The sequence below is a fragment of the Alternaria viburni genome, assembly GCF_023758015.1.
Source record: "Alternaria viburni strain BMP 2772 chromosome Unknown scaffold_3, whole genome shotgun sequence".
Lineage (NCBI taxonomy): Eukaryota > Fungi > Ascomycota > Dothideomycetes > Pleosporales > Pleosporaceae > Alternaria > Alternaria viburni.
Window position 1 is genome coordinate 1,764,744 of NW_026055772.1, and position 23,381 is coordinate 1,788,124.

Genomic DNA, 23,381 nt, shown 5'->3' on the forward strand with positions numbered 1-23,381 from the left:
TTCGGCTCGGGATCTTACACAAGACCACCCCCGCGTAGGACTGGGCAACGATGACAAAGGTCGCTGTTGAACGCAGCTTGTGTTAACGCTCGTAACAACGCCTCGTGGAGAATGCTCAAAGAAGTAGTGCAGCTCAGGAGGCGACTGAGGCTGATGTTATGGATGTCTGTAGAAAGGGTAAGTTTTTGTTGACGGTGAGATTGCAAAGTCGAGTTGTACGGATTGCAACCAACTCTCCCTTTTGGTGCACAAAATTGAACCAAGAGCTTCCAGCATGCCCGGAAGAAAAGCAAAAGACTCTCTCCAAATCTTCGCAACACCCTTCAAATCCTCATTTCTCTCCATCCCACCATCGCCATTCTCGCCGCGAACACCTCTCACACCTCCTCTTCCCTTCCGCCAGCAAGCCCACAGACCAACTCCACAAACCCCTCCCGGCTATCCAACACCTGAAGATGACGCACCATCAAGTCCCTTACCATGGATGTGGAAATGCCACCAATGCCACCACAACTATCGTCTTGGCGTAACGCGCCGCTGTCTCGAAGACGGGCACCATTTCTGCAGCGGCAGCACGACTATTAAGTCCTGGCGGAAGTCAAGTAATAAAAGGAAACAACGGAATCATCGTGCTTGTCCGAGTGAGTTTGACTACGAAGGCTGGAAGACGGTTGGGCGGTGGCGGAGGGGTGGACCGAAACAGAGTAGCAGGGCTGGAGTGCAAGGCAAGCAAGACTGCTGGAATAAAGTGGCAGTGGCAGAGAAGCAGCAAGACTGCTGGAACACATGCGACTACCCCTCCGAATGCCGTTGGGGCAAGAAATTCGGTGTTCATACACCCGTTGACTCTGTCTTCCCCTGTATCAGTAACGGAAGCGCCAACAACAACAACATCAACAACAGTATGCCTACACTGACCGCCCCTATTATTATCAACACCATCAACACGTTGCCTGAGGGTATCCTCAAACCAGGGGACTGTAGTGAGACCACCGCAACGAGGAAGAAAGATGTCAAGACGAATCTTTGGACTGCGTTGAGGGCTAGTGCGGAAAGGAGGAAGGGTGCTGGGGAAAGGGGTGGGAGTCCGCTGAAGGGGGTTGGGGAGAGTGGGAAGGAGGGGAAGGGAGGAGAAGGAGAAGGGGGTGGGGATATGGGGGGAGTGACGAGGGATGGGGATGGGGATGTTGCTATGGGGAGTTTTGATCCTGCTCTTCTCGATAACACAACAAGCGAGCCTTCACCTTCATCATCACAATCGCAGTCGGAATCCTCGTCTTCTTCTTCGTCAGCGGTGGACTCGCTGAAGGCCTTGGTTAGTAGACGCCGGTATCGACGCGTGAAGTCTCGTTCTAGGATGGGTGGTTCGGTTGATAAGAGATATGCTGAGACAGGGCACGTGGTGATGGGGAATGTGGAGGAGAGGATGGAAGATCAGGTTAGGCTGGATGATGAGGATATGATGGTGGAGGGGTTTGCGCCGTTGTGTCGGGTTAGGAGTAGGGATTGTTCTGTGTGAGATGGGGGGTTTGCTGATGAGTCTGCCTTCGACAATTATATAATATATGGCTTGGTCGTGAATGTCCAAGCAGCAAATGTGACCAAAATTGCGGCTAAAAGTGGCACTTCCGTCCCAGGTCCGCCAGCGCCCACGTTCCTGCAGGGATGCGCCTGTGCCTGACCCTTGACGCTCGGGCCATGTGCCTTCACGGAAGTCGCGCCCTGAACGCCGCTGCGCCGTCATCATTGTACCTTCACTTCTCTCTCACAGCGCGCCGAGCCTGATACACCGAGGCATCATTGCGAAGATGGTGCTCTCGTTTATCCTCATTCAGAACAGGCAGTAAGTGGGATTGTTTGTGGTGGGAGGTCTGGCATGGAGGAAGTTGTATCGGATGCTAATGGATTGTAGAGGGAAGACAAGATTGGCGAAGTGGTATGCGCCGTATAGTGTGAGTTGAGATACGGAAACACATTGAGAGACGTGGCAGTAGCTAACAAGTATGCAGGATGAAGAGAAAGTCAAGTTAAAGGGCGAGGTACGCGATACCCTCCTTCCTACCCATCCGTCCACCACTCCGACGCCTACCTTTCCTCCGAACTCAACTAAACCCCATCTACAGGTCCACCGCCTCATCGCCCCGCGCGACCAAAAACACCAATCCAACTTCGTCGAGTTCCGCAACATGTCCAAGATCGTGTACCGCCGCTACGCCGGCCTCTTCTTCTGCGCCTGCGTCGACACAAATGACAACGAGCTCGCGTATCTCGAAGCCATACACTTCTTCGTTGAGGTGCTAGATGCCTTCTTCGGGAACGTGTGTGAGCTGGACTTGGTGTTTAATTTCTACAAGGTGTATGCGATACTGGATGAGGTGTTTTTGGCGGGTGAGATTGAGGAGACGAGTAAACAGGTTGTGCTGACGAGGTTGGCGCATTTGGATAAGCTGGAGTAGGGAGGGTGAGAAGAATATACTACATGAATTACATGGTCGCAGCATGCCGCAAGGCTGCTTCGACGGGCACCTCGGGCTCGGATAAGAGGAACGAGGTCAGCAGCTATGAGCCGCTAAGGGCATACAACAGAGTTACGTATAGAGCCGCCCTGAGAGGGCTTGCGCGAGTATCTGAGGCGCCAGTAACCCCATGGTGGGTTGATATACTTCGAGGCTGGTTCGGTACCAAGATTTGGCCGGAAGAATAGCACGGAGAATTGCCTGCAAATCCTAGCAAATCCTGCAAACACATCGTTCGCGCAAATCTGTCCTACTTCTACATTCGGCGACACGCGAGTGAATGGACCTTGTCGTTCTTGCATGTGAGGGAGCGCACGGACGCGCTCTTATGATGGAAGCAGAGGTCTAGAAAATAGCCACATCATCAACCTTGGTTCTTCGCGATCTGTCCCTCCGCCTGTGCCCAAATCCCCCCAGCATGCTCGCCCCATGATATGAACATCTCTAACACCATTCCGCGCCCCGTTGTTCCTCCGCCACACGCCTGACCCGCCTCGAATCGTCCCGTCCGTCGAATCCACCGCAACATCCCCGCGCCGCGGCCATGTCTGACTTCGCCGCATACCACGCCCTCGGCACGGGCTCGCCAAACCCGAACGGAACCGGCAGACCAGACGAGCCCAACAAATGGCGCCCACCAGTCGCTGCGGGCCCTCCTGGCTACCAACAGACGGGCAGCCCGGCCATAGCCCAGCCTCCGAATCAGTACGCCGGCACACCAGCGCAATATGGCGCGCCAGTCCAGCAAGAAGGTTATTTCCCTGACCAGTCGGCGCTGCAGGGCCAGCCTCAGTACCAGGGCGATCAAGATGTGAACAACCTCGCGGGGCAAATGGGAGCAGTTGGGCTGGGTATGGATCAGGCGACACAACCCAAGCACAAGAAGAAGAACAGACATGCATATCATAATATTGAAGGGCCTGGAGGAAGTTCACCGGCGTTCAACGGAGCGCCGCAGAATGGCACACCTACCCAATACCAAAATTCGCCTCAAGTCGGAGGAGCGCAATGGATGGAGCCTCAGATTACTCCCGCCATGAGCCAGTTTCCCGCACCCGTAAACCCTATCTTCAGTCCTGGATCGCAGGCTTCACCTATGCAGTATGCTGCGAGAACACCAGCAGCACCACATCAGAGTGGAGGAGCGGCGGTTGGATCAGCTCAAGGACGTGTCGATCCCGAGCAGATTCCCAGCATACCGAAGTCGCGCGATGCGCCGGCGAAGTACTACCTAGAGAACGTATACCCGACTATGGAGCACCACCTACCGCCTCCCGCCACGGTCCCCTTCGTAGCCTTTGACCAGGGCAACTCCTCACCTAAGTTCGCACGTTTGACCATGAACAACATTCCACTCACTGCGCAAGCCCTTGCTGCGACTTCCTTACCGCTTGGTATGGTCTTGCAGCCGCTGGCTGCTCAACAAGAAGGCGAGCAAGCTATACCCGTATTGGACTTTGGCGAGTCCGGTCCACCAAGATGTGCAAGGTGTCGCGCGTACATCAACCCGTTTATGCAGTTCAAGGCTGGTGGAAACAAGGTCGTGTGCAACCTGTGTACATACCCAGGCGACGTCCCCGGCGAATACTTTGCGCCTACCGATCAGTCTGGCGTCCGGATAGACAGACTACAACGGCCGGAGCTCACTTTGGGCACTGTCGACTTCCTCGTACCCAAGGAATACTGGTCGAAAGAGCCTGTCGGTCTACGGTGGTTGTTCCTTGTCGATGTGACCGCCGAGGCTGTAAACCGTGGTTTCCTCCATGGCTTTTGTGAAGGCATCATGAAAGCGCTCTATGGCGAAGAAGCAGAGACAGAGGGCGCCGAGACTACGACTCGGATACCAAAGGGTGCTAAAGTTGGCATCGTCACATACGACAAGGAGATGCACTTTTACAACCTCAACGCCAGCTTGACGAGCGCTCAAATGCTCGTCATGTCTGACCTCGAAGATCCCTTCCTACCCTTCAGCGAAGGCTTGTTCGTCGACCCTGTGGAGTGCAAGAGCGTCATCACATCACTTCTCGCACAGCTACCGACCATGTTCTCTGAAGTCAAGAATCCAGAGCCAGCTTTATTACCTTGCTTAAACTCTGCTGTGGCAGCATTGTCGGCTACAGGCGGAAAGATTGTGTGCTCTTTGGCTGCGCTTCCGACTTGGGGGCCTGGTCGGTTGATGCTACGCGAGGACAACAATGCACACAACACCGATGCTGAGAAGAAGCTTCTCCAGACCGAGCATCCTGGATTCAAGAAGGTCGCTGAGAAGATGGTGCAGAATGGTATTGGTGTGGACTTTTTCCTTGCTGCGCCCAGTGGAGGGTACCTCGACATTGCGACCATCGGTCACGTTTCCGCTGTAACAGGTGGAGAAGTCTTCTACTACCCCAACTTCCATGCGCCAAGGGATATCCTGAAATTATCCAAGGAGATCCAGCACACAGTCACGCGAGAAACCGGATATCAAGCGCTGATGAAGGTTCGCTGCTCAAATGGCCTGCAGGTCTCTGCCTATCACGGAAACTTCTACCACCATACTTTTGGCGCCGATCTAGAGTTCGGAGTCATTGACGCTGACAAGGCTATCGGTGTCATGTTCAGCTACGATGGCAAGCTGGATCCGAAGCTTGATGCTCACTTCCAGAGTGCGCTACTATACACGGCAGCCAACGGTGAGCGACGAGTACGGTGCACGAACATCGTGGCCAGCGTTAGCCCGAACACTGGTGAATGCATGAAGTTTGTCGATCAGGATGCCGTCGTAAACATCATCGCCAAGGAAGCTGCTGCTCGCATGACAGAAAAGAACCTCAAGGAGATTAGAGGAGCCTTGACGGAGAAGACTGTCGACATTCTTGCTGGCTACAGAAAGAACTTCACTGGCAACAATCCTCCCGGACAACTCGTGCTACCAGAGAACCTGAAGGAGTTCGGCATGTACATTCTCGGACTGATCAAGTCAAGAGCCTTCAAGGGCGGCAAAGAGCCCACAGACCGAAGAGTCCACGACATGCGCATGATCAAGTCGATGGGCCCACTGGAGATGTCGCTATACCTCTACCCCCGCATCATCGCAATCCACAACCTCGACGCGCGCGACGGTTTCGCAAACGAAAAGGGCCATCTCGTAATGCCAGAAAACATCCGAGCCTCCTTCTCCAAAGTCGAAGAAGGCGGCGCCTACATCGTCGACAACGGCCAAGTCTGCCTCCTATGGCTGCACACCCAAGTCTCGCCCAACCTCCTCGAAGACCTCTTCGGCGAAGGCAACAACAGTCTCAAAGCGCTCGATCCCTTCCAATCCACCCTCCCCGTCCTCGAAACCCATCTCAACGCCCAAGTCAGGAATATCTTGCAGTATCTGGAGGGTACGAGGGCGTCCAAGGCGCTTACTATTCAGCTTGCGAGACAAGGGCTGGATGGCGCGGAATACGAGTTCGCGAGGTTGTTGTATGAGGATCGAAATAATGAGGCGCAGAGTTATGTGGATTGGCTTGTGCATGTGCATAGGCATATTCAGTTAGAGGTACTTGGCATCTGATGGTGTTGGTTTGAACGCGATTGCTGACTTTGAATAGCTTGCTGGACAGCGCAAGAAAGAGGACTCGGGTGATGGTGTTGGGTCGACTTTCGTAGGCCTGCGAACACCGTACTGGGGGTAGGGTAGTAGAGAACGCAGCGACGTCGATGTATGAAGTCTGTATTGCATAGCGATGGCGGGGTGGATTGGCGACGTATTACTACACTGGAAGACGAGATCCACGTATTGAAATCAACACCCAATATCTCTCCGCCCATCTTCCTATCCCACACACTTTGATGTTCCTCTCTCCGCGACCTTGTCGATGTGCGGACGCCCCGCCGTGACGATGCGACAAGGATCACGCACGTGACCCTCACTAGCGCACCTCGCTTAGCTTTTCCGCTCAACGAGCAAAATCGCCAACGCCGGCCTTCCCTCGAACTTTCGCTCGACAACTAACCCTACAGCATCACGACGCAAAGATGCCTACCCGCCTAACCAAGACCCGCAAGCACCGCGGTCACGTCTCCGCCGTAAGTTATCACCCCGCGAAGCCCTTTTGTATAGTGCTAACTCGGCATCCAGGGTCACGGACGTGTCGGAAAGCACAGGAAGCATCCCGGTGGTCGTGGTATGGCTGGTGGTCAACATCACCACCAGACCAACATTGACAAGTACCATCCTGGTTACTTCGGAAAGGGTAAGTTAAGAATGTACGGAATGCATGTGAGACAGACACTGACTTCGTACGTCTACAGTCGGAATGAGGTACTTCCACAAGATGCAGAACCTCTTCTGGAAGCCCGTCATCAACCTCGACAAGCTCTGGTCGCTCATCCCCGCCGAGAAGCGCGCCGAGTACCTCGCCAACAAGTCCGGCAACGCCCCCGTCCTCAACCTCCTCGACTACGGCTACTCCAAGGTCCTCGGAAAGGGTCGTCTCCCCGCCGTCCCCATCGTCGTCCGCGCCCGCTACGTCTCCGCTGAGGCTGAGAAGAAGATCAAGGAGGCTGGTGGTGTCGTTCAGCTCGTCGCATAAGCGCCAGAACGACACGATACGATACGATCAACCATCACTCACACAACACGATTGTGCATGAAACGGCGTCTCGGAATGATACAAAAGGATACCATAACGGCAATGATTGGGATGGATCTTCAAGTCCGCAGTTACCCTACAAACGGGTCTGCGTTGACTTGCGTCAGCGTGGTGGCTGAGGAATGTTTCATAGACAATATGACCGTTCCTGAACAAACCTTTGGCCTTTGGCTATCCCGTCCATGCTATGCGTGGATGTGGCTCGGCATCGCTGTGCTATCGAATGGCTGCCTCCGTGATGTCGTGATGTTATGGCGCTACGTGCTGTGAGGTGAAAATTCTGTGGTACTAACCTGATCTTGAATCTAGTAAACTCCTCTACTTGGCTGAATGCTTGTCGTCCAAACAACGCATTCTGCGCTTCAAGCGCTGGCGTCGATTCAATTACATCGACTAGAAAGTCCGGCTGCATTGAATATGCGCCTGGAATGATGACCTTTGTCTGCTATGCCATAGTTCAGTCCATCCCAGTAGCCGCTCAAGAACATTCGGGCTTACTCATTAGTTTGTATCAATCAGCAATCAAGATATTCCTCAGTCACGTTTTCGACACCTCACTCTATTCCGTGTCTTGATCCACTCACCTGGAGCACTTGACGCTGCGTATATCCTTCGCAAACCAGAGTTCATCAACCGCTTCGACGCGCACCTACATCACCTCACCATCGTCAACGCGTTGCTGAAACGCCCGGCTATGCTGCCGCTTGACACGCTGGACGTGTGCGTTGAGTACTATATGTATAACAACGTATCCCTCCTCATGCCGCACAAACATCTCCATGCCCATGAACATGGTCAAATGCCCTCAGCAGACCGCACAAATGTGCAACACCAGCACAAACAACCAAGCAATGCATAATCTGGTGACTCGAACCCCAAACATCGAACCGGTACGGATACCATTTCTCCGGTATCTGTATGTGGTCAGTTCCCCATTCCTTTCTTTCCACATAGAATATTTCTTCCGGCTCATCAACGTACCCTCAGAGCATACACCACACCCCCAGTCAGATTGAACACCGCCATCACCACCATCCAATCCAAACTCATCCTCCCCATCTGCGTCTCCACTCCAAACTCCAGTAAACCATGCACAACAGGAACGATGAACGAGAGACCAAGACCCGCATACATCCCCGCGCGGTACGGACGATATTTCCGGTGACGGAAAGCTGGGTGCAGCGTTGCGTAGACACAGGTTGATGCTAAGACTGAGGCGAGAGTGTAGTATATTGTTTGTAGGTGGGGTGTACAGTAGAAACCGTAGTATATGCATGGAATTGTGGAACACCACATTAGGATTACTATGCCGAGCTGAGGTATTCAGTTGGCTGTGTGTGTGTGTGTGGAATGGTGGGGTGAGTTACGTACGTAGTCGAGCTGGTTACCGAAGACGTGGACGCTGGAGCTGTGGTTGGATATGATGTGGAAACTGGTTTGCGTTGTCATTTTACAGGTGTTAGTGAATGAAGGTGTGATGCAAGACTTACGTTGCGGACAGTGCAAAGCAAATGCCGACACCGAGGAAGAAAGTTGAGAAGACGATGGTGTCGGCTGTGGTTGCTGTGGTGTATTTTGGCTGCTGCAGGGAATAGTATACGGGGATGGGGAGAGTGAAGAAGGATATTGAGCCGATGAGATGCGAGAATATGTTTGCTGGAGAGAGTGATCAGTTTGTCTTTTGTAGGTATTGTACTGTGTGATGGCTTACCTGTTTCGTTGTGGAGGCTGAGGATGCTGCGAAAGGACTGCGCATAGGAGTTTGAGACGGCTCTGTATATCTCTTTGTTTAGAAGCCGGTATCATTAAGCGGGTTACAGACAAGACTGTTACCTGTAGCCTGATAGAATATACTCGTTGTCTCTAACCCTCGTAAGCGGCACGTTGACGATGAATCAATATACGGTAGATGTACTGGTACCAACTCGCTACAGTATTATCGATCAGCTGTAGAAAATTGATGTAGATCGACTGATCTTACGTAGTTCATTCCACGTCAGCAAGGAGATTCGTTGCCTTTCTCCTGTCTGATCGCAGGGCGAGGCCTTGCGACTATTATTCAGCTTTGGCAATGCACACATGGGGGAGATGCATAAAGTACCTGGTTTTGAGCAGTTGAACCGACGTGTGATGCAGGGAGTCGAGAACGAAGACTCATTCTGGGAATTGCTATCTTACTGTAAGTAAAAGGTTGAGGGGTGGAAGGTGGAAGTATATGCGGCACAGCTCTTGTGCATGTCGTTTAGTGCAGGGGCCATTTCTTCTTTGACTCAAACTTGACACGGCCCGTAATATTATTTCGACATCACGTAAATATGGAAGATGATCTACGAACCACTTCCTTTATCTCATCTCTCCTCTAGGGTGGTAATCGAGTTTTTTACAGGAGTAGTGATAGACGTAGTACCAACGGCTTGGCTATCGCTCATACAGCCTATGGTATATCGTCCCCACCATTCCCATCGGGAATGTCTCGCAGCAAAGTCTCCTTCTTTTCTTCTTCTGCATCCGTCTCCAACTCCTCAGTGCCAGTTCGCTCATTCTCAACAATCCTGCTTGCACTCCCACCACCATTCCTGTCATCGATCCCAACTTCACCCTCAACTTCCTCCCCTTCTCCCTCTCCCTCCCCCTGCACCACCAAATTCCTAATCCTCAGCACACCCCTCCCGCCACTATGCCCCTCCGGTACCCTATAACTCCTCGGCAGCGTCCGACTACTCGACTGCGAAGTTATCGCACGAATGGGACGGATGAAACGCTCATTGACTTGGCGTTGTGTGCGGAAGTGTCGTTCAAGAGTTTCGTGGGGGGAAACACTGGCCTGGGGTGATGGGGTCGAGAAGCCACCAGGTAGTTCATCTGCTCGTTGGATAGGTGGTCTTTGCGTGTCGATATCGTAGGATGCTGTGCCGCTATGCGATGGCGGCGTAGGCTTGGTAATAAGGTGGTGTTGATCCCGTTCAAGCGCCATCATCAAATCCCGTATCTCCCTTGCTGCATCCTGTTGCAGAGGTAGATCTTCAAGTTGCGTTTGCCGTAACCGATCCGAGAGACTTGAGCCTGAGTGCTCTTGTCTGGGTCCTCTCTGGACCTCCTCTTCAACCTCTTCCCCCCTCTCTCCATCCGAAGACCCTGTCTCCGAAGATGCAGGAACAGGCAAAGGCGTCACCACCCTAACACTCCCCGGCGCCCTCTGAATCATCTGCGAAAGCCCAACCGGCGGACCAATAACACTCTGCGTCCGACTTTGTAGGTTCGGGACAAGAGAAGGTGGATTGGGTTGCGTGCTGTCTTTCCTCCTCTTCGCTTTGGGTTTGGGTATGAGAACGGGGATTTCTGTGGGGTTGTTGATGTATTCGATGTGGTGGGTTCGCGGCGCAGAGGGTTCAGCTAGGCGGAGGGCCATGAGGCGTTCTCGGAGTTTTGCTTCTTCTTCTCTTTTTTGGGTTCGGCCTATCTTGTGGGAGAGGTAGGCTAGGGTGTATTTCTTTGGGGTTGTGGGTATTGCGGGTGTGGTGGGTGTGTTTGTGTTGGTTGGAGTGGGGATGGTAGTTTGGATTGGTGTGACGGTTCCGGGTCGACATGCGAAGGTGCGCAGAAGCCGGTTCATCATGTTCTTATTCCCCGCATTGGTTTCTCCGGCTGCGGTTCTCATGGCGAACTCCTCCTCGTCCTCTTCTTCCGCCATTCTCCTCTCTTCACCACTCAAAGCGTCCAGATACCGCCGCCTAACCTCATCCTCCCATTCTCCGCCCTCACCTCCACCACCCTCATAGCTCTCCCCCACGGACCCAAACACCCTCTCGGGATCATACTGCACAGGCGAAGACACCGTCCGTCTCCTCCCCCTCCCTTCCCCCCTTCTCTTCAAATTTCGCTCACTCTCCGTATGATACCCCTCAAGCGCATGCCAATACTCCCTCATCCCTTCTTCGTCCATACCGTGGTAAGGATGATTAGGCGCATACGTATACCCCCCTTCTACACCATCACCATCATTGCTGTAACCATCATTTCCTTCCTGTCGATGCTCAATCCGGTAACTCAGGCTCGACGCCGTCCCCTCCGCAGAAATCAAATGCCTACTCGCATTAAACGGACTAATAGGCGAAATCGTTCTGTCACACGGATATATCGGGAATCGTCGAGAGTGGGGGGTAGGTGGTGTTACGGCGCGGTAGTATGGGGAGGGGGATTGTGTGGGTCGGGGTGGTGGTGGTGGTGGTGGAGGGGGCTGGGAGAAGGAGGTTGGTGAGGACGGTGCGTCTTCTGGGTAAGGGTTTGATGGTATCGATAGTCCCGGTGAGGAGTTTGGGTGGATGATTAGGTTGGGAGGGGAGGGGAAGGGCGGAGGTGTGGTTCGCGCGGGTTGTCGGGTTAGGGGGAGGAGGAAGTCGTCTTCGGGGTAGGGGTTTGAGGGGAGGGAGATGGAGGATTCGTTTCCTTGGCTGGCGGGATAGGGTGGTTCTTCGTCTTCGTTCTCTTCGTCTTGGGTAGCAGACTGGGATGGTTCTTCGTCTGGCGGTTCTTCGTTCTGCGGTTCTTCGTCTTGCGCTTCTTCGTTCTGCGCTTCTTCGTCTGGCACTCCTTCGTTCTGCGCTTCTTCCTCTTGCCCTTCTTCGTCTGCCACTTCCCCATTCCACTCCCCAGCCCCCAGATCCCTTAGCATACTCTGCAACTCTCTTCCTTTCTTCCTACCAACCTATACACCAGTCAGCATCAATACATCATCCATCCATCCCCATCTCCCTCACCTCCCCAAAAGTCAATACACATACCGTAGCATACCTCCCCCCACCCTCATACATCCTCTTTACCTCATCCAACCCCTTCCTCCTCGCCGCCCCACTATTCAAACTGTGATACGGCTTATACATCTCCCTCTCCCTCCCTCTAACTCCTCCTACTCCAACCTTTTCCCCACCCGATACACTCTCTTCACGTTCTTCCGCAATCCGGTGCTCCGAACGCATCAACCGCTCTTCTTCCCGGTCCATATCTAACTCCCATTGCGCGTCCCACGACGCGTTGGTGATGTCCTCCCTGCTGCTTGAGTCGCGATCTCGGTGGCGGAGGGGTTCCATGCTATCAGACCTTCCATCCTCCCCATCACCATCCCCACCATCTCCATCCCCATCTCCATCATCCCCCTCTCCATCCCCCCACCCCACAGGACTCATATCCCTTAAATCCTCCTCCGACTTATCCACACCGGTGTAATACAGACCCAGCGACGCAGACAGTGCGGTACGGGCATGCTCTCCGCGGCGACCTAGACTATCTCTGCGGCGGAGGGTGTTGGGGATGGAGTTGGTGAACCGGCCTTTAAGGGATGTGACGGTGACGTTTTGGCGGATGGTGGCGATGCGGTCGCGGAAGCGGGAGAGGTAGATGGCGGTGGCGGTTTGGTCGGGGGACATTTTGGGTGGGAGGGTATGGGTGTAGGTGTATGGGGGATGTAGGTGTGGATGTTGGTGTGGAAGGTCTTGAGGAGGAGTTTGGAACAGGTTATGCAGGCATTTCCCTTGGTAATCCTGCGTATGAGTGTCGTGTTGTCGCAGCATGCGAACTGATGGATTTGGCGTCTTTTGGTCTGCCTGAGTTGATGGCTAATGACAGAAGTGTTGCACCCGCGGTGGCCGGACTAGAACCTGAACCGACTCCCAAAATTCCGAGATTGTCACCGTGCGCTGTGGGCACTCATATCCTGGAAGCGAGACACGAGGTACGGACTGCTTGTGGACTGATTAAGTAGGTGGGTTGATGTTGTTGGGCTGTCAAACGTCAGTGGTTTTGACATCCTTACCCGTACATTGGACCCTTATAGCCATATAACCATCAGTCACATAAGGCACAAAAGCAATACGCACCAATCTAAGAGAATATGTTTCATTTAGGGTATCCACGCCATCACTACTACACCTTCTCTCCTACACCCAGCAACCTCAGCAGCACTTCCTTCGCCTTGTCTGGCTCGACACTTCCGTCTGGAGCACGCATCACCATTTGTCCCACGAACCAGCCGACCTTCTTGACCTGACCCTTTTCGGTGATGTCGCGAACCATGTCGGGTTTCTCTTCTAGTAGAGTCTGTGCTAGCTTGATGTACTCTTCCTGGCTGAGGGGTTGCAGGAGGAGGTTCTCTTGGTGGATGACTTCAGATACGCTGCGCTGATCTCCCTCAAACTTGATGGCAAGTAAGCGTTTTGCGGAAGGCGACGTGACCTCTTTGCGACGTATGTGCGAGATGACACCGGCGAGATAGTCGGCCGGGACGCGGGTAGGGTCCCAAGGTTCGTCTTGGAAGAGAGAGCCGAGTTCCATCAACACCCTGGTCACGCGTTAGTTTGATTCCGACGCGTGGCATAGCAGATGAACATACCAGTTCCCGGTGATCTTGCCCAAGGTTTCAAGCGGAACGTCTTTCTCGTGCTGCTCGGTTTGGCGCACCAGGCAGCGAATGACGTCGAGAAAGTACTCCAATCGTTCACCATCGTCCATGGAGAGAAGTGTGATGGCATCCTTGGTAGTAAGTCCGTATGTGTTGGCAAGCATGTCCACGTTCACATCGGGCAGCTTAGGAAGGGTGTTCCGGAGGTGTTCAACAAGATCCTGATAAGATTAGCACAGCTTTCATGCCAAAAGTAGTGCCTGTGCTTACGTTTCCAATGATGACAGGAGCAATGTCTGGGTCCGGCATGTACCGGTAGTCGATCTCTCCCTCTTTGCCTCGAAGACGCTTGGTGGTCTTGCTTCCAAGAGTCCACCCGCGAGTCTCGCCCTCAACGACACCTCCGCCCTCGAGCAAGTCGATTTGCCGATCACGTTCTGCGATGATGGCGTCCTCGACAGCCTTGACGCTTGCCAAGTTCTTGATCTCGGTCCGTTGGCCTAGACCAATAACACCGTGGTATGAGTGACTAGAGTCAGATGACTCCCCTGCGCGTTGACGAACCGAAACATTGACATCGGCACGCAGTCCGCCCAACTCCATGCCAGTTGTACAGGCATTGACAGCCTTGAGTATGTTTTGTATCTTGCGAACGACGACAGCAGCGACCGTGGGGTCGTGGATCTGAGGTAGTGTGATGATTTCGATCAGAGGATGCGAGACGCGATTGAAGTCGAGTAGGTGAGTCGAAGGTGGTTGCTGGACGGTCTTTGCGGTATCCTGCTCCATCTGTATCTGCTTGATGCCAATCTCGACGGGCCCTGGTTGCGGGGCAGCGCCAGGCGGGAAGTCACGAGGGTACAGGATAATCTTGCCGTTCGTCGCGAAGGGCTCGTAGTACTGCGTGATCTGGTAGCCGGAGGGCTGATCTTGATAGAAGTAGTGCTTGCGGTCGAAACTGCTCTTGGGCTGTATCTCGCACTGAAAGGCTATGGCGGCGCGGAGGGCAGGTAGGAGGGTTTCCTTCTGGAAGTGAGGCTGAGTACCGGGAAACGCGACGTCGAATAAGGAGACATGAGTGTTGGGTGCCTCGCTGACTGAGGTCGCAGCACTGGAAAAGAGTTTCCGCGCAGTATTGAGCTCGGCATGGACTTCGATTCCAACCGTTAGCTCCCACTTCTCTAGTCGCACATCTTTGCCCTTTTTTGAAGACTTTGAGGCGCCAGAAGAGACGCTCTTCTCTTTCTTTTGTTGCTTCGCAGCATCTTTCAGCTGCTTTCGGAACGCTGTGCCATCCTGGGTCGGTGGTGGCTGGGTCTCAGTGTGGAGAGATCGTGCTGTGTGACGCGTGGGAAGCTGGACAGCACCCAATTGAGACTGTCTAGCCCGGCGCAGACATGAATGACATATGTAGGGCTGCTTCGAGGCTGCAGCAAGAGTGTTGCGCGTGGTGCGGGCGAACATGACGTGAAGTAGGTATGGCGAGCAGGAGTTCTGGTGCCAATGCACAGTTGCGGGCGGTCTGTGCTCACTTCCGAGCAACCTTGGTCCAGCGACACGCGACGCCAACCACCCAATACTTCAACGCCAGAAAATGGAGCCGACGCCAACGCCAGAACCTCTCGCGTCGCTTGTTCCACTTGAAGACGTTCCGACGTCGGCCGAAAGGTCGTCGAGCTCGACGAGCTTTACCGACATGGTCTCGATGCCACCGCATTCACAAGGACCGTCCGCTTCAGGTCACCTTGTGGAGTAACCTCTGTAGTTTCCTAATTGCCCACTCAACAAGGGCTTGTCTCTTTCTGGGTCGTTTTCGCTTCACCCTCTCGAGGTCAATAAGACGGAGGTTGGCAGCGACTCCGCCTAGGTTCTCCGGCACTGACAGCGTTGGATCCGATTCGCATGAGCTTCCCACCGCGGCATGAGTCTCCGGCGCCGCGCTCGATGTATTTTGGTGCACGGTAGTCGGCGCGTAGACGTGAACATAACAGGTGACGTTCTGATAAAAGGTGTGCTCACCCGCGTTAGGGCGAGGAATGTCGAAACTACCGACGTTTGCCATGCGAGTCGTTTCGATCGGCTCTCCTCCTGCGGACACGAGCCTTCAGTCTTCTGAAACTGTTGCGGCACCTCTGCCACGCTTCTTCGTCTTTTGGTCTGTCGGCGGCGTGTACGAAGTTCCCAGGATGGACATATACCCCCGGCCAGCGAGAGAAGTTTGCCTCTGATCCAACGTTGGAGCCTTGGGAGAATCGCACGCTCCGATAACTCCGACTGCTGCGTACACTGGTCCCCATCCGCGCAGAGAATTGGTATGTCTTGGGCTTGGGCTTGTGGAGGTGTATACAAGTCTTGACCGTACAGCTGACGCCTCAAAACTTGCCTTTGATGATGTTCCCAGCAGTAGTTTTGGCGTTGTTCAAGAACTTCTTTGTCTTCTCCTTCCTCTTCTCCCACTTTTGTACGCTCGCTTGTACCTCCGCTTGTATCTGCTCTTGTTGTTGCTGTATTTCTTCCGGTGTGCGAGTATCGGGTTGTGTGTTCGACTGGGACGAAGTGGAAGGACCGGTCGTGGCTGTCTGGGCTCCAGGGGCGAAGTCAGTGGACGTGTATTCGCGTTCAGTCGAGTTGTCTTTCGTGTCGGCACAATCTTTCCCTGAATCAGCACCACCGTCACCTCCAGTATCGCCTCGCGAGTCGGCTCCGCAATAGCCGGATGTCGTTCCGCAATCGCCTGAGGATGTCGTTCCACAGTCTGCGGAGACGAACGAAGAGTCCATTCAATGCCTTGATGTGTGTTTGGCGTCGCTCAAAGATGGAGCTTGAGTGTAAGAAGCGTGGCGGTCAGACGGATCTTCTCCTTCAGCTTAGCCGCCTCGTGGCGCTTCGCTTTGACTGCAGTAGCGGTCTCGGCTCGGACTGCCCTTCGTTGTCGCTTCTTCTCTTTGCGTTCCGCTTTCTCACGCTTCCACTCTTCTTCTTTTTCTCTGAGTCTGCGGTCCGCTGCCGCTTGCTCCTCGGCTGTCAATGGTCGGCTGGAAGAGGAGGAGCCTTGTGGGATGTAATCGGTTCCCGAATCCCCACCTGAGTAGCTGCCGCCGTCACCTCCGTCACCCGCGGTATGGGATATGCTGCAACCGCCGGAGTCGCCGCCGCCACAGTCACCGGAGCTATAGCTTGCGCTACCACAATCACCGCCGTCTGCCATATACTGATCTCAAGTTCCGAGATGAAGCTTGAGCCTGAGCGCGTTTATATAAAGCCAAACTTTGGCTTTATACGCGCCTGGGACGTTGGCCTCGATGTCTGCTTTGGCCTTGGCTCGAACCGCCCTCCGCTGTCGCCTCTTTAGCGCACGCTTTCTCTTTCTTTCCAGCTGGTTCGCTCTCTCCCTGGCGGTGAGATTGCTACCGGAATAGCCAGATACGAAAACTGGTGTGCTCGATGCGCAATGTGTACTAGTTCCACAATCTCCGTGTGACATGTAAGGTGGGATATAGTAGTCCAAACAACAAGCTGATCTCAAGTCTAGAGATGAAACCTGAGTTTGAGCAAGGTGATATACAGCCGAAGCTTAGCCTTCTTGCTCGTCGTATCCGGGAGCTTGGCCTTGGTGTCTGCTTTAGCCTCGTCTCGAACCTCCTTCCGTTGTTGCTTCTTCTCTGCGCGCTCCTCTTTCTTCTTCTTCAGTTCCTCTATCTCCCCTGCGGTGATATGGCGACTTGGTGTGCTTGCAGACGAGACAACACCAGGTGTGCTCGCGATCGCTGGCGCTGATGGTGCGCACGCTGTACTTACTCCACAACCTCTAGATGTGGCTGCACAGGTCATGAAACGTGGGCTGTAGTCTTCTACCAAAGACGGAAGATACCAAAGAAGTCGGCTATCTTAGCACGAAGTCCCTTCTTCAACGTACGGTTCGCTAATCTCTCCGCTCTAGCTTCTCGGCGTCTGAGTTTGCGTAGTCGTCGCTCTTCGATGATCCTTCTCCTCTCGCGTGGTTCGAGTGGATTGGTGGCTCTCGGTCGGTGGTTCGAAAGTGTTCGGCCTTGTCCTTGGACGGGGGCTTGGAGTACACCGGAGGCTACAGAGCTTGTTACACAAGTAGCAGTCGTGCTCATAAACACACTCAAGTGTTCGAGTGTGGATGTCGAAGTGCTCAGAAGTTTCCGGTGAAGATCCTCTTCAGCTTGAGATGTATCCTGTCGAGCTTACTTGGCGTATTTATTCTTCCGTTACGGACCCAAGTCTTCCGCTGTGCTTTGCGGGATTGCGTCTTCTCGAACTTGCGGAGGCGTTGGCGGGCTACGTGTAGTCTCTCGGTGGAGGTGAGAGGCCTGCCGGTGAAGTGAGTTGTTCGGGGGTCGTGACCCTGGTCGAAGATGGTGCGGCGTTTGTGGGTGATCCTTGGGCAGTATGTGCGCGTGTGGCGTTTGGGTCGGGTTGGGTTGGCACGTCGGGTGTCAAAGGGCATGTACTCAGTAGGTGTGGTGCTGCATGGACTGTGGGTCTCGTTGAAGGCGCTGGTGAGGGTGATGTAGGTTGCGAAGGACTGGAGGTCGAGCGTGGTAGGGGAGGTGTGCAGGGACTGCACGGGATGCAGCTATGCTGATGCTGAGCTGCGAGACAGCTTGGTTGAGGAGGTGAGTGTGATGCTGATTAAGCGTACGGTGAGTTGATGATAGGGATGTGCTATACAATAACGGTGTGGCAGCAAACGATGCTTCGGTGTGGATGGGTAGTCATGCAGTGAGGTGTGTTGGGGTGAGAGTATGATGGAGGAAGTTTGTTTGGGTCTCGCGACAGATAAAGAAGCTGGCATCTGTCGTGACTACCTTGAACATGAGGGTCTGTGGGTGCTATGGAAGGCATCAGTCGCACAAAACAGGACGGAGCCATCACTGCTCGCTGTGCATTGGGGAATGGGCATTCCAACCGCAATTAACGTGCAACAACACTGGTGCTCACTCGTTCTTTGTCAAAGCAGCGAAAGCATATCGAAGGGGTTCTTATGTACCTATACATCATAATGTATGAGTTCAGTCAAAGACATACTGTCCGACCAAACAAACCAGATCCTAGCCGTGTACTGCATGAACCTCCACCATACCGTCCCCATGCCGTGAAAACTCGCAAAACCGCAATCAAGGAAACACAAACTTCCTATCTCCCATCATCCCCCAAAGTTCCTGGATAACAGCACGCTGATCCTCGCGCTTCGCATTGCGCACAGCAAAGTAAAGACGACCCTCTAGATCCGGATCCCAACCACCCGGGTTGGCGCTAACGACAACACCACCAGCTTCTTCCAGGATGCACCATCCAGCAGCGACGTCCCAGGAGTACACACCTCCTTCCCAGAAGGCATCGAGCATGCCGTGTGCGACGTAGCAGAAATCCAGTGCTGCGGAGCCATTTGAGCGTACGGACTTGCACATTGCGCCGCCCTCGACCTTGGAGGTAAGGAGAGCGTTGTGAATCGAGGTGCGCAGTGCCCAGTTGGGACCAGAGCGCTGGTTGCCCCATTCCACAGCAATGAGACAGGAATTGAGCGAAGGCATTGGCTTGGGGATGGGCTGGATAGGCAGCTTGATCTTGCGGCCGGTGAAGGTCTTCGTCAGGTAGGCGCCTTGACCCTTGACAGCATGGTACATATCACCGCGGAAAGGGTTGAATACGACTCCAACGACAGGCTTCTTGTCGATAGTCAGGGCCAGAGAGATAGCGCAGTTGGGTACACCAAGCGAGAAGTTCAGTGTGCCATCGATTGGATCTACGATGAATGTCGGCGTGTCCGCAAGTTTTGTGCCATGCTTGAACGTCTCCTCGCCGAGGAATGTGCAATCGGGGAAGGCTTCCGTAAGGCGTCGTTCGGCCATGGCTTCGATTTGCTTGTCGAATTTGGTGACTACATCGGATGTGTTGTTCTTGTGGACGGTCGTGATGATACAATCCTCGGCTGCGACCATTATCTTTCCTGCATCCGTCGCAATGTCAACGAGTAGACTATGGACTTCGTTGAGACGCTTAGTGTACTTGGCAAGGACGCCATCGAAGTCGAAGGCAGATGATGAGTCTGACGCAGGACTGGCCGGTACAATTGGTGTTGTTGACTCAATGGACGATGTGGGGCTGGACGACTCGGATGAGTCTGTTTGTTGAGATGCCATTTTGGTAGAATTGGTAGGGTTACTAAAAGAACGACTTGAGGAGTTCGTGGGTAGTGAGAAGGAGTGAGACTGGAAGTTGCCGTTGGGTCTGGAAGAGCTGGAGAGCTTTCGTTTTATGGGCTTTCCGACTTGGGCTGGATTTCGCAGTGCTGTTGAATGAACGTTTGCCCTGTACGGTGAGTGTGCTTCTAGACGTTGTGTGTAACTACACAGTCCGAAGCCCCGGTAAGTCGGTGTGAAAGTAGTCCACAGCTTGAAATTATTCGAGATTGTTGCCAGGTGAGGCGGCCTCACAGGTGGCATGATATCGTTTTGTTGAACGATACAACGGCTGTTGGTGACCAGGTACTAGACGTCGTAAGCCGGGGCCAATTGCGGAGTCTTCTTATCTAGACACCTCAGCCAATCCATTGCGGCAGGCAACTGGAGGCAACAACTTCGGCATCGAAGACTAACTATGATGAGTAGTAGGCAAAAGGTATATGCCTTCTATTATTTTCCCGGGTACGTCCGAGCTGAGAGGAGTCGAATATTACACTAGGTAAAGGGCTGGGAGTCGATCATGAGCACATCCGAGGCATGTGTCAACGGCTCCGTTCCGTTGCTCCTCAAAGCCTAGGGAAGCCCTAGGGCTTTCATACTCACGTTGTTGCGGCAATTCAGAAACAAATTGTCCTCTTCAGGTTCGTGCGCTGTGTCAGAGAAAATAGTGTCTGCGCTATCGGACTGATGAAGCTGAGGCAAGAGTGCAGGCGAAGAGGAAAGCTCTATGCTGGCGCACGGACCATGACGGGAGCTCACATGCTGCACCACGATGCTTCCGGCTACACATGCACCCAACATCTTCCCAAGTTACCAATGTGCCGGTCACCCATAAGATTAAGAGCTAGTATTGAGGAGGTCGAGAACTCCTGCATTGGACTTCGGTGAAAAAGGACAGTAAATTCTCAATCAATCGCCTCGCCGAACGACGTCATACATCACCCAACACCTAGGCATACACCTCCAAAACTTCGTCATTCAAAACAACAAAAATTTAAAGATGCCACAACCAAAGTCCCTCCCAAAAGACCGCTACACCCGCCAACGCCTCGCCCGCGCCACCCGTCGGCACCTCGCCTCCCTAACCCCCTCGACCTCGCACCCCCAACAGCAATCCCTCTTCTTCACCCTGCTCCCAGCAGAAATTCGATTCACAATCTACCAACACGTCCTCTCCCAACAGCACGACCCCACCCGTCCCATCGACATCCACTCCATCTCGCCCCTCTACCGCCCCCTCCACACCTATCTCACCAAGATCGACACATCCTTATTACTCACATGCCGCCTCATCTACATCGAAGCACACCAAATCCCGCTCCGCAGCTCCACCCACCACTTCCGCTACCTAGGCTCCACATCCTGGCTCTACAACGGCGACATCTGGCTGCACCACACCACCTCCCAGCGCGGCGCCCAACTCTACCACCTCCACGACAACCTCGTCGCCCTGAAACCCTCAAACTTTACTAAATTCCTACTCAGCCATCTGCACTGGCGCAGGATAACCTGGACGATATGCGCCTATCTCCTCCCTCCCCTGCTCGCCGAACTGAAAGAACGCCAGCGCCTCGTCTCGACACTAGCATCGCTCACCCTCCCGTCTTCATGCCAAGAAGTTACTCTAGAATTCGAGACTCGAGAAGATTTGTTGCCGGATTGGCCGGGGTTGGAGAGCCAGATTGAGGCTTGTAGAGTGTTGGGACTGAAGAAGAGGGATGGGAGTGTGTTGGAGAGGGATGATGACAGTGCGGTTGTGTATACGTGGAGGGGCAGTGGGCATGCGAGGTGGGGGACGAGTGAGGATGGGGTGTGGAAGGAGAAGATGAGGTATTGTACTACGAGGCTTTGTTGGAGGGCGAGGGTGCCGAGGAGGGAGTATGCGAGTTATGATTTTTTGGATTGTTTGAATGTGGAGGGGGATGGGGAGGGGGTTGTGGAGAGTGTGAGGAGGTTGGGTGGGTAGTGGGATTTAGGGGGAGGTGAGGTGTGTGTGTGGTGAGGAGATGGGGTTCACGGCGGTGTTCACATTTGCGTCATGTTATGGACTGTCAAAGTCTGGCTCGATTGATCCTCTTCCGCCAAGCGTTTGTTCCTTGAAACTAGACACATCGAGGACCCTTTGGCCCTTGATCCCCACTACGTTGCCAACTGCACAAGTACGCTCATCGCGCAGATGTGCGTCGTACTTCGTGGCATCCCCCATCCATCGCATTCGTCATATTCGACACTGCTGAGAATCCATTTAACGCTTGAACATAAACCAAAAGACAAAAACCAAACAAACAAACATGAAAGTGCGAAGTAGAAGTGACTCCACTAACCTTGGGAGTGTTAAAGTACACGTGGGTACGTAGTTGTACATGCCTGAGCATTCCGCGTGCTGTGATTTTGATATCGTCTGCCTCCACACAAGGGCTGCTCAACCCAGGACTCTCGGACCGTTCGACTTGCCCTTCTTCTGAACACCACGTGGTATGAACATGGCGGGAGATGCGACTACCGCGGGCGTGCTGTTGTTGCCATTTCCAGACTTGTCCTTGTTGTTCTTGTTGTTCCTGTTCTTCCCCTGCTTGTGTTTGTCGTCCTTCTTCACGACGGCCTTGACCTCAGATGTGGCTCGCTTGATGAGGACTGGGTGGCTGCCAATGTACTTGCCATTCATCTCCTTGGCGGCACGGAAGTAGTCGTCGGTGTCTGAGAAGCTCACGAAACCGTAACTTCTGCTCTTGGTGGACTTCTTGTCTCGTACGACGCGGGCTTTGGACAGAGAGGGGTACTTGGCGAAAGCTTTGAGGAGTGAATCGTCGGTGACTTCACCCGCCAGGTTACCGATGAAGAGTCGCGGGTGCAAGGGGTTCCACTCGAGTAGTGTCTCGTCCTCCCACTGTTTTCCACCTCCCTCGCGAACAACAGTCTTGCGCTTGCCGTCGGCTGCTGGTCCTGCTTCAGTATCCTGGGTGGTTGCCGCTTCCGGTCGAGCGGTCATGTTCGCACCGGTGCCCTTCTTCGCGTTCGCGTCGCCAGCATTGTATGCGCTGTTCCACTCGGCGATGCGGGCTTCTTCTTCGGGATCATAGGTGCCACCAAACCCGCGGTTCACGGTCGGAGCAGCTGGGTATGAGGCCGCAGCAGGTGCGCCCGTCGCGTAGGCTGGGTACGAGTAGTTGTTGTAAGCATTGCTGGTCGGGTATGCGGGTGCTTGGTAGGGGGCGCTCACTGGGGCTTGCGCGTAGTTTGCCGGCGCAGCAGACGTTGGTGTGAAGCCAGCAAACATGGGCGAGTTGCCCTGGCCTCGTGCGCCAGCGTTGTTGGTCCTTGAGGGCGGTGCCGAGTATGTCGTGGGCGGCGGGCGCGCTGGCAGGGAGTGATGGGGCTGCATGTTGGAGTAGGAGCTGCGGGTCAGTTCAGCTTAACCTTAGCGAGGTGATGACTTAACCAGCTACTGGTCGAGACGCGCTCTGATGTTGCGGAGTGGGTAGACTGGTGATAGGACGGCCGGATGGCTAAGGATGCGTAGTAATCTACGGTTCGCAGATTTTGAGGGTGCGCGCGGGTGTGGTTGCACCGATGAGGTGAGGCGCAGTTTCTGTATGGCTGGGGAAAATGCCTCTCAATGAAGCGCGTCCGTGTGAGT

The 23,381-nt window shown here is 54.0% G+C and overlaps 9 protein-coding genes across 9 annotated transcripts; 4 read left to right on the top strand and 5 right to left on the bottom strand.

Annotated features, from left to right (window-relative positions):
• Positions 1–1,808: 1,808 nt before the first annotated feature.
• APS2 (AP-2 complex subunit sigma) lies at positions 1,809–2,456 on the top strand (the record flags this gene model as incomplete). The annotated part of the gene is made up of 4 exons (XM_049351116.1): positions 1,809–1,843; positions 1,915–1,936; positions 2,010–2,039; positions 2,124–2,456. The coding sequence occupies 4 exons, from the start codon at positions 1,809–1,811 to the stop codon at positions 2,454–2,456; spliced, it is 420 nt and encodes a 139-aa protein (XP_049214955.1).
• Positions 2,457–3,060: 604 nt separating this feature from the next.
• J4E79_002217 (uncharacterized protein) lies at positions 3,061–6,178 on the top strand (the record flags this gene model as incomplete). Its single annotated transcript, XM_049351117.1, has 2 exons — positions 3,061–6,042; positions 6,095–6,178. 2 exons carry the CDS (start codon positions 3,061–3,063, stop codon positions 6,176–6,178), a joined length of 3,066 nt encoding a protein of 1,021 aa, XP_049214956.1.
• A 343-nt stretch (positions 6,179–6,521) lies between these two features.
• Positions 6,522–7,078, top strand: RPL28 (60S ribosomal protein L28; the record flags this gene model as incomplete). The annotated part of the gene is made up of 3 exons (XM_049351118.1): positions 6,522–6,572; positions 6,625–6,739; positions 6,798–7,078. 3 exons carry the CDS (start codon positions 6,522–6,524, stop codon positions 7,076–7,078), a joined length of 447 nt encoding a protein of 148 aa, XP_049214957.1.
• Positions 7,079–9,572: 2,494 nt separating this feature from the next.
• J4E79_002219 (uncharacterized protein) lies at positions 9,573–12,561 on the bottom strand (the record flags this gene model as incomplete). Its single annotated transcript, XM_049351119.1, has 2 exons — positions 9,573–11,813; positions 11,920–12,561. The coding sequence occupies 2 exons, from the start codon at positions 12,559–12,561 to the stop codon at positions 9,573–9,575; spliced, it is 2,883 nt and encodes a 960-aa protein (XP_049214958.1).
• A 496-nt stretch (positions 12,562–13,057) lies between these two features.
• On the bottom strand, positions 13,058–14,996 carry J4E79_002220 (uncharacterized protein; the record flags this gene model as incomplete). Its single annotated transcript, XM_049351120.1, has 3 exons — positions 13,058–13,472; positions 13,524–13,753; positions 13,803–14,996. 3 exons carry the CDS (start codon positions 14,994–14,996, stop codon positions 13,058–13,060), a joined length of 1,839 nt encoding a protein of 612 aa, XP_049214959.1.
• A 908-nt stretch (positions 14,997–15,904) lies between these two features.
• On the bottom strand, positions 15,905–16,740 carry J4E79_002221 (uncharacterized protein; the record flags this gene model as incomplete). Its single annotated transcript, XM_049351121.1, has 2 exons — positions 15,905–16,287; positions 16,383–16,740. The coding sequence occupies 2 exons, from the start codon at positions 16,738–16,740 to the stop codon at positions 15,905–15,907; spliced, it is 741 nt and encodes a 246-aa protein (XP_049214960.1).
• Positions 16,741–17,060: 320 nt separating this feature from the next.
• On the bottom strand, positions 17,061–19,702 carry J4E79_002222 (uncharacterized protein; the record flags this gene model as incomplete). Its single annotated transcript, XM_049351122.1, has 4 exons — positions 17,061–17,236; positions 17,449–17,616; positions 17,748–18,120; positions 18,689–19,702. The coding sequence occupies 4 exons, from the start codon at positions 19,700–19,702 to the stop codon at positions 17,061–17,063; spliced, it is 1,731 nt and encodes a 576-aa protein (XP_049214961.1).
• A 1,042-nt stretch (positions 19,703–20,744) lies between these two features.
• Positions 20,745–21,710, top strand: J4E79_002223 (uncharacterized protein; the record flags this gene model as incomplete). The annotated part of the gene is made up of 1 exon (XM_049351123.1): positions 20,745–21,710. One exon carries the CDS (start codon positions 20,745–20,747, stop codon positions 21,708–21,710), a length of 966 nt encoding a protein of 321 aa, XP_049214962.1.
• A 456-nt stretch (positions 21,711–22,166) lies between these two features.
• Positions 22,167–23,126, bottom strand: J4E79_002224 (uncharacterized protein; the record flags this gene model as incomplete). The annotated part of the gene is made up of 1 exon (XM_049351124.1): positions 22,167–23,126. One exon carries the CDS (start codon positions 23,124–23,126, stop codon positions 22,167–22,169), a length of 960 nt encoding a protein of 319 aa, XP_049214963.1.
• Between the last annotated feature and the right edge of the window lie 255 nt (positions 23,127–23,381).